Below are 9,658 nucleotides of genomic sequence, written 5' to 3'. Positions count from 1 at the left end.
ATTAAGACTCTGCTGTGCTGAAATGTGTTTGTCATGGAAAATTTAACAAAAAACACAGAAGTGATATAACAATAATGAAAGGAGATTGTGTTGCGGTTGCATTTAAAACAGCAGGCATACTGTTATTCTAGCTGTATATTTACATACAGTGATATTCTTTCTTTGAAATACAGCGATTTCAGGACACCTCTTTCATCATATTGTGACTATTGAGGGTGATTCAACATATAAGTATGACTACAAACTACTGTGAAGAGCCATTACTCAGAAATGGTGCCACTGACCTTAATAAAGCGGTCTCAACCCAAACCTGCACTACTTCAATCTTTTTTTGGTTTGGAAGTGAGTGTATCAGAGATACAGTAAGGCAGAGCATCTGCTGGTGATGGCCTCGGGTGGTACAGTCCCACGTGATCGCACAACAGGACTAAAAACCACCTCACCTTTGAACCACCTCACCACTAATTAATGCAATTACATTGTCAGCAGCTGGCACACTGGGAATCAAAATAAATGGGCTGTTTGGCTTGGAGGAGGAGGAAGAGGAAAGGACTCCCCCTCTCTGACATTTGCTGATTCAGCCACAAAAAGGGAGGCGGGTCACAACTCCAGGCTTCCAAATTTGGATGGAAATAATTTTATAATCCAACAAAAGTTTGTTTCAGATCATCCAATTTTTTTTAAATGCAATAACTGACTTTTTGGCCACTTGGCAGCAGCAGAAACAAGCTTTGAAATAATATATTGCACGTTTTAATGCTGATTTGTTACTAAACTATTTTGATATTTAGCAGATGGGATATTTTGATATCCCAAATCTTTCAGCTCTGTTTTTGGTCTCCACCAAATCCTGAGGGAAATATCTGTCTCTTTAGCTGCTAAATGCTCCAATGGTCCTTCACTTCCATTAACTACAAGGAAAGCAATGGGTGTTCTGTACAGTGCTTAGATTTATTAAGTCCTTAGTCATACAAAAATGTACAATTTGTATAAACAATAATGTTACGGTAACTGAAACTTAACCTCTGTGGCCATGAAGGGAATGCATTTAGGATTACTGTTCCATGGCATCAGTTGATGCTCTATCACCACTGAACTATGTTTCATTTCATATCATCATAGATAAAAAGAAAACCTCTGTCCAACACAAACACAAAAATGTGGAATAAATATTTTGGCAAAGCATCCATGGACGAAAAACAGCTTTTTAGCGGGGCAGAACGTGTGCAAGCTTGTGAAGAATTACAAGGACATTTTTAAATGTATTTTATGTATTTCTTTACCACATACCTGCGATGTGTGATTGTGTTCATAAATTAGTCCTACAGTTAACAGGCAAATGTTTTGTTAGAATTATTTAAAACAAGTGTAGAAAAGCACTTAGTGAAGACTAACCGCTATCAAGGTTCTCTTTAAATCTATAACTTCAGCTTTCTGAGGGCAGCTGCACGATTGCAGAACAAAGAATATGCCAATACTGCGTCAGTTATTATGAGCAAATCCATTTCCCCTGACCCTAAGGCCGTGTGTAATTGTTGTTTTGTTGGCACAAATTGCTCTCCCATTAAAAGGGACCATTATGTTTGGAAGTGTCTCAACAGTGGATAAATCTCCTAAGGTAATGTCCACAGTGGGGGCAATTAGTTCATCTCTTTCTGTTCCTATTGTGCTTCACCATCCTCTTCCTCTTCAGGATCATCTCGTAAAGTTTCTCCAGGCCCGACTGGAGCCCCTGTCCATCCACAGCACTGCAGCTTTGCACGTGATGCAGCGTGTACATGCTCAGTTCATGCACAGAAAGCAGCTTCTCCACCTCGCTGACCGACAAGGCTGAATCCAAGTCCTGTTTGTTGGCCAAAATGAGCACAGGGACCCCCTGGTTCTCTGAGGTGCGGGTGATCTTGTGGAGCTCCACTTTCGCCTCCTCCATCCGCTCGAGCTCAGTGGAGTCCACCACAAACACCATCCCGTCTGTACGCCGGGTGTAAGACTTCCACAGCGGGCGCAGCTTCTCCTGACCACCCACATCCCACACTTGGAAGTTTATGGTCCGAGACGCCCCCACAGCCACCTTGATCTTCTCCGTGTTGAAGCCTTTGGTGGGGATCGTTTTCACAAACTCCTTCAGTTTGAGCCTGTAGAGCAGAGAGGTTTTGCCGGCTGAATCAAGGCCGATAACCACCACGTGCAGAGACTGGAAGTTTGGCAGGAATGACGTGTTAGGAGCGATATCAGTCAGTTGGTTCCCCATGATTGCAGCCAGCGATTCACACCTACTTGGGTGACAAATTCCTGATTTGATCCTCTTTCAGTAGATTGGCATTTGCTGCTTGTCCTCAGTGGCAGATGGGGGTCCGTTGGGGCTGGAGACCTTATCAAAACACACACAGAGAGTTAACATTTAACGAGAAGACAATGCTTAATGAATATGTGTTTGCACTCTACGTGCTATTTCACTGTAACTTGAAGAATACAGGAGACGTTTACAATAGATAATGATGCTATCAGTCGAAGCACATTTCAAAGTGCATTTTATTAAAATGGTTCTTCCTGTTGTGTTCACAGCTGAGGTTTATTACTACTGTAAGCCAACTGTGTCACAATTTATTTAATCCATATGCTACTTGAGTAACTTCTCTTCTGCTTATATAAAACAATACATGGCTTGAGTTTCTAGTGCCACATTACAGAGCCAAACAACAGTTAATTGGGTGGCTGAGGTTATCTAGAGCCTAATCCTCTTAAGACTGCTAAACCTGAAAGGCTTTTTTCTAGGGGCAGATTGATTTCAATGCAGTGGATGGATGATATCTATTCATTGGTTCACTCCTGCCTACTGTCTATGAGGACTGCTGCAGCAACACTAATCCGGTTGTTGTTGACATCCTGATACTCATCAAACATCTGCCTTTGGACAGAATTCACACATTGCACGTTTACAGGAAGATATTTATTATTTACTCAGGAGCACTGAAAATGCTGATGCCGCATATTATACGAGTATCATGCAACGATTTCTGTTTATAGAGGCAAAATGCACAGTCATGTTTGTGAATGGATGTTTTTATTGCTTGACTATATTAGAAATTATTCTGTTTGGTATCGGATACCTTAGTTTTCTTCCTTTCCTGGACGACACATATCCATCTAGTTTGTAGTGTATGTTAGTACCTTGATGTGCAAACACATAAATAAATTAAACAACTTCAAAATGTCCTACCGAGATAACGTAAGGTCAACTTTAAGTATATATAAACTAGAACCAGACAAAATGAACGCCAGTAAAATAAATAGCATGCAGTTTAGGCTACGAGATTGAAATCACCAAAAAAAAACTGTCCTCCTCCATGCACATTTGAAGAAACGTTCATACCTTTTTAATTGTGCAGCGAAAACATCATCCACAAGCAATAAACACATCCATAGCTGACTTGTAAACGAGTGATGTTTGTCCCGGCGGTCACATCCGCTCCTGTTCTCTTCCAGCAGCACTGAGGAGCCCCGAAGAGGCTCGAGCGCACAGCACCTAAAGCCCGGGTGACGTCACTGCCACCTGGATTGCTACTCCACGCCCCCTGCCGGTACAGAGGTGAACTGCACGGTCTGTGTTGACTGACGGTAACTACTACTGCACATTCACTATATATATGTATATATATGTATATGTATATGTGTGTATGTATATATATGTATATGTATATGTGTGTATATATATATATGTATATATATATATATATATATATATATATATATATGTATATGTATATGTGTGTATATATGTATATGTGTATATATATATATATATATATATATATATATATATGTATATGTGTATATATGTATATATATATATGTATATGTGTATATATATATATGTATATGTGTATATATGTATATATATATATATATATATATATATATATGTATATATATATATATATGTATATATATATGTATATATAAAATTTTATATATTTTACTTTAGCAAAAGTAGCAATACTATAATGAAAAAACTACTCTGTTATTAGTAGAAGTCCTGCATTCAAAAGTAAAAATACAAATGTTTATTAAGTATTTGCAGAAAATTGTACTTTGTATCAAAGCATCAAAAGTAAAAGTACTCATTATGTTAGCCTAAATGAGTCCATTCTAAATATTACATTTATTAAAATCTATATTTATTATTGGAATTTTATTCCTGATTCATTACCACCTAAGAAGCGTCTGGATGTTGTAATTGTAGAGCTAATGTAGGCTATATAGGCCTACTATTAGGTAGTTTTATCTATAGCAATGCATATTGTTTAAGCTGATCATATGTTTGACTTCTACAATCATCAATATTAAGTTACTGAAAAGTAACTATTGCTGTCAGATAAATGTAGTGCAGTAAAAAGAAAATGCAATAGTTCTCTCAGAAATGTAAACGAGTAGAAGCGTAAAGTAGCATACAATGGAGATATACTATATTACTTTTTTATAGTAATGGACAGGGTTATTTTTTGCTATGACAATCATGTAATTTGCTACAATTAAAACCAGTTCTGCATCTTACAGAATATATACCATAACGTGTCCATACTGTCAGTCTAACAAGGCACTGGCTCCCCCGTGTGTCCACTCTCAGGAACTTCAACAACTGGAGCAAATCCTTACGTTGATATTGATATTATTTTTCTTTACTCTGGCTTCATATTGAATCAGAGATAATGTGGTTACGAAAAAACATTCCAATCTGTGCTGAGGTGACACTAAAAATAATAATCAGACGGTAATTTTGAGCATGTTCAACTCCAAGTATCTACAACTTGTCAGAATAGAAGTATCAAGTGGCATACAATGAAAATACTGAAGTAAACAAATTATACAGTACTTGAGTAAATGTACTTAGTTACTTATCAAATTTATTAAAAGTAATGAGGATCACTTTAGCCAGAAATCAAGTGTTTTAAAGTAAATTTTCAACAGTGATATGTCAAAACCTGAAAAAACAAAAATGTATGCATGGACAGATACCACTACAGGTAAGTGAGAAAACACAGAATGTGTTTTTATAATTTGGGTGTAGTTACAAAAAAAGAAATTGTGACATATCTGGTTACATAATGGTAGTGCTATCACCACAGTTTTGACTTTCTCCAAAAAAAAAAAGAATCTGACATGTAGTTCCTTAAAATGTATACGTTTAATAGAGTGCAAATGAAAAAACAAGATTATCAGAGATAAACATCCTCTTTACACAATATATGGCATATCCGTTTCCAAAAACGTTGTGAAATGATAAATGTACATGTCTTCAGATACAAATAAATTGTTCTCACATTGTGCATTTAAGAAATTGTACTTGTTTGAGAGCATTTGCCTATAATACAAATTTACAATCTGATCTCAAACAAATATAGCAAAATATATTCATGCTTCATCAAGATATGTGTATTCGAAGAATCTATATTTTTTAAATTATAATATTGTAGTGATGGATAAAGGTCCTACGGAATGCTAAAACAACATACTGCATAATATAATATGTATTTTCACAGTAGTTATCATTCAGAAATCAACCATGTACACTCATCCAGTACAGAAGAGATAAGGGTGCAATGCAGCCAGAATCCTCATTATTTCACACTCCCACTTGGGTGTTTTTCATTTTCATTTCATCATCTCACAGGATGTGGGATTGTTGAATTAGTGCCACAGTCAATATACTCAAAGGTGTCTAGGGACAGCTGCTCCGTGTGAGAGAGATAAGAAATATTCATTGTCATTCTGGGGGGGAAAAGAAGAAAGAACATAATTAGAGACAGTTTGAGACAGCTTCTGCTTTGTCATGTTTTAAAGCTGCAATAATTAATATTTCTATATTAACAATGGATTGAATTACTATGCGTATTGTAGCTCGACAGAGTGTTTAGCGTCTTTTAGCTCTTTGTTTTGGTTTTTCCCTACCTGCAAACTGCACCAACCTGGCTTTCAGCCACAACATGCAGCTGCTTTCCACAAAAAGCTCATATACTGTAAACCCACTGTACCAAGCAGTACACAGACAAAGTAACTGACCAGCTGGTGAACATAATGGAGAATTAGCAGCTAAAAAGCCAGATATTTTTCTCACAAATTGGTGGAGACCAAAACAAAGCTAAAAGGAGAGTAAATACTGGAATTACATTCATCAGGTGGAGAGAAATACAACTCCTGCTAATGTATCTGTTGGGTGTGTTAATAGCTGTTTGTTCACCGTAACAACTTTATAAGGTGATAATATGTTAGTGTTTTCAGCTTGTTTTACTGCCCCGAAGTGGCACAAAATTTAATGAATGCAGTTTCAAGTTTTATCGTAAGAATAAAGTTCAATTGTTCTTTTATCCCTGACAAGAATAAATCACAAGTGGTACATTATATAACACAATTATATGGGCTAGGTTGGACCATGTAGGTTCAACTGTTAATAACGTAATAATGTCTGTGGAACCTTCATTTTTGGTGTGGCCTCTGGTAGGTTATATTTATGGCAAATACAATCTAACTGGAGATAACCTCAGCAAATATGGTCAGGTTCTGATGTTACCACTCTTTGTCACTTTGCACAAAAACGTGTGCCAAATTAATAAAATATAAAGTTAAAATGAGTATTTGTACTGGGCAGCCTGTTGGTTAGTGCAGTCAGCCTCAAAAAAAGGCTTGCTGTCATTTCTTTGCATCTTGAGATCAAAGTGACTCATTTAGATCCTTGGAGGAAACTGTTGACCACACTTGAGGTATAAACAGCTGGTCACAAGCAGAATTGTAAATATAAAAATTAAAAAGCCAAAGTTTGTTTTTGTGCTGAAAAGTAACTTTTTTTTCCAATGGATTCTACAAACAGAACGTAAACCTTTACATGTCTGTGTTATCGTGTATTTTTGTTTTATCTAGGAAATTACTTTAAAGGATAAGACCCTTTTTTAAAGATAACTTATACACGCGGTTGTGGTTTTTAACCCTGCGCTGCACAAAGTGATGCCTTTAACACCCTGTGGGTGGGTGGGTGGCTGCCTCTTTGGTCGATTTTCAGATTGAGACTGACACTTACTGGAGCTCCAGAAATAGAGTGTGAATCTTGAAAGAGCTTGACTTGCAGTACACGCTGAAAGAGATAAAGCAGTCGTGTGGATTATATAGTATCACTTTAATGCAATATTTCTGTTAGGAACTACAAAGTGCTATTTGAAAAAAAAGATTTATTTCAAACTTACTTTAAGCCTTTATCGGTGATAGGCAGGTCAATTTGAATAGTGTACTGCAAAAGTTCAAGAAAGAGGGGTAAGAAAATCCTTGCATGACAAATATCTCAACATCATCATTCGATGTGAATCATTTTGTGTGAAACTCACCGATTTCTGTGAGCGGGACTGGATGGCGGTCATATTGGTTATCTTGGTCTTAGTAACAACAGCTTTAGAGACCAGACTCTGAATGTTAAACTCGACAATCTGAACTGGGACAAAGTTCTCGTTGGTGATGTTGATGAGATTCTAGGAGAGGAAACACACAGCTGGTCATGTGCATCCAACTCACCTTTCTATCATTAACAAGTCTCAGGGAACTTTGTCCTTCACATCAGTACTGTGCAGCAGGTAACTACAGTCTGTCATGTTAGTGCAATTCAGACAGTTCCTTTTGTTTTGACACATGCAATTAAAATTATGGTGTTTCAGGTACAGTAGTGGAAAGCACATGGATATTTTAAAGCGCTACTACTACTTTATAAATCACGTAACAAGCTCAAGCAAAGATACTTTTCTGAAATGCTTGAAGATTATAAACCTAGTAAGTTCCTTAGATCTTTAGGAAACAGTCAGGTAGAAGTAAATTCGTAGAAGTAATTCGACTCAAAATCAAAGCTGCATTACGTTACTCTGCTGCACACATATGAAACCAACTTCCTGATGATCTTAAATAGACAAAAACATTATCTATTTAAAAATCGAAATTGTAATTAATTGTGTGTTAAAATTGGATGGATAGATAGATAGATAGATAGATAGATAGATAGATAGATAGATAGAGAAAATATATAAATAAAGTAAAAATAAATATTAAAAAACAGTAAGTATGTGTATAATAATAAACAAACAAATACATAAATTAATAAACAAACAACTACAAAATCAGTATGAAATGTCAAATTAAAAAAACAAAAAGGAACAATTGCTAAAATAAAAAACTATGAAAATAATAATATGAAAATTTTAAAGTACAATTATTTAATATATTTATCAGTCTAGTCTGAGTATAGTTTACTTTTCTCTACTGCACTTTTACATGTACTCATTTAGCTGACGCTTTTATCCAAAGCAGCTTACAATTGCTAGAAACAGTATGTCAGAGGTTGTACGCCTCTGACATTTCTGCATTTCGTTTCCTTAAAGGAACAGCTCAACATTTGCTGAGAATTAGATGAAAAGATTGAGATGGAGCTAGCAGTTTATTAACTAAGCTTAGCATTAAGCCTCGAAGCAGAGAGAAACAAATAGGTGGCACAGATCTGCATGTAACTGGCTGCAGTCTTCGTGATCCATTACTTACGGTGACCTCCATTTCTACTGTATTTGGGGTGAAGTAGACCATGACCGACAGCACAGACACCGGCGTCACGGTGACACTCCGGGGAAAGAGGAAGAAGAGGATCAGACAGCAAAGAAAGAGACACACAGCTATGGAGACACACACGTACAGGTTCCTGAAATGCAATTCACAACAACAAAAAGTGACAAAATGCTCACAAAATTAACTTTTTTTGTGAATATTATGCAAACAAATCACTGACTGACATGCTCAAAAAAATAAAGGGAACACTAAAATAACACATCCTAGATCTGAATGAATGAAATAATCTCATTAAATACTCCTTTCTTTACATAGTTGAATGTGCTGACAATAAAATCACACAAAAATTATCAATGGAAATCAAATTTATCACCCCATGGAGGTCTGGATTTGGAGTCACACTCAAAATCAAAGTGGAAAACCACACTACAGGCCGATCCAACTTTGATGTAATGTCCTTAAAACAAGTCAAAATGAGTCTCAGTAGTGTGTATGACCTCCCTACAACGCCTGGGCATGCTCCTGATGAGGTGGCAGATGGTCTCCTGAGGGATCTCCTCCCAGACCTGGACTAAAGCATCCGCCAACTCCTAGACAGTCTGTGATGCAACGTGGCGTTGGTGGATGGTGCGAGACATGATGTCCCAGATGTGCTCAATTGGATTCAGGTCTGGGGAACGGGCGGGCCGGTCCATAGCATCAATGCCTTCCTCTTGCAGGAACTGCTGACACACTCCAGCCACATGAGGTCTAGCATTGTCTTGCATTAGGAGGAACCCAGGGCCAACCGCACCAGCATGTGGTCTCACAAGGGGTCTGAGGATCTCATCTCGGTACCTAATGGCAGTCAGGCTACCTCTGGTGAGCACATGGAGGGCTGTGCGGCCCCCCAAAGAAATGCCACCCCACACCATTACTGACCCACCGCCAAACCGGTCATGCTGGAGGATGTTGCAGGCAGCAGAACGTTCTCCACGGCGTCTCCAGACTCTGTCACGTCTGTCACATGTGCTCAGTGTGAACCTGCTCTCATCTGTGAAGAGCACAGGGCGCCAGTGGCGAATTTGCC

General features: G+C 37.6%; 2 protein-coding genes across 3 annotated transcripts in view; both read right to left on the bottom strand.

Annotated features, from left to right (window-relative positions):
• Positions 1-932: 932 nt before the first annotated feature.
• On the bottom strand, positions 933-3,486 carry arl4d (ADP-ribosylation factor-like 4D). The gene is made up of 2 exons (XM_046069841.1): positions 3,374-3,486; positions 933-2,371 (listed from the first exon to the last, which is right to left on the bottom strand). Exon 2 carries the CDS (start codon positions 2,249-2,251, stop codon positions 1,646-1,648), a length of 606 nt encoding a protein of 201 aa, XP_045925797.1. The 5' UTR covers positions 2,252-2,371; positions 3,374-3,486; the 3' UTR covers positions 933-1,645.
• A 1,680-nt stretch (positions 3,487-5,166) lies between these two features.
• tmem106a (transmembrane protein 106A) overlaps positions 5,167-9,658 on the bottom strand; it is a 16,222-nt gene continuing 11,730 nt past the window's right edge. For both annotated transcript variants that reach the window (XM_046069859.1, XM_046069858.1), the window contains exons 4-8: positions 8,569-8,722; positions 7,374-7,514; positions 7,236-7,279; positions 7,073-7,126; positions 5,167-5,769 (exon numbers count right to left, since the gene is read on the bottom strand). In XM_046069859.1, coding sequence (XP_045925815.1) covers positions 5,661-5,769; positions 7,073-7,126; positions 7,236-7,279; positions 7,374-7,514; positions 8,569-8,722 — 502 coding nt within the window. In that variant the 3' untranslated portion in view covers positions 5,167-5,660. The remainder of the gene's footprint in view (positions 5,770-7,072; positions 7,127-7,235; positions 7,280-7,373; positions 7,515-8,568; positions 8,723-9,658) is intronic.

The sequence above is a fragment of the Micropterus dolomieu genome, linkage group LG14, assembly GCF_021292245.1.
Source record: "Micropterus dolomieu isolate WLL.071019.BEF.003 ecotype Adirondacks linkage group LG14, ASM2129224v1, whole genome shotgun sequence".
Lineage (NCBI taxonomy): Eukaryota > Metazoa > Chordata > Actinopteri > Centrarchiformes > Centrarchidae > Micropterus > Micropterus dolomieu.
Note: the sequence above shows the minus strand (reverse complement) of the source record. Positions and strands in the feature narration are given on the sequence as shown.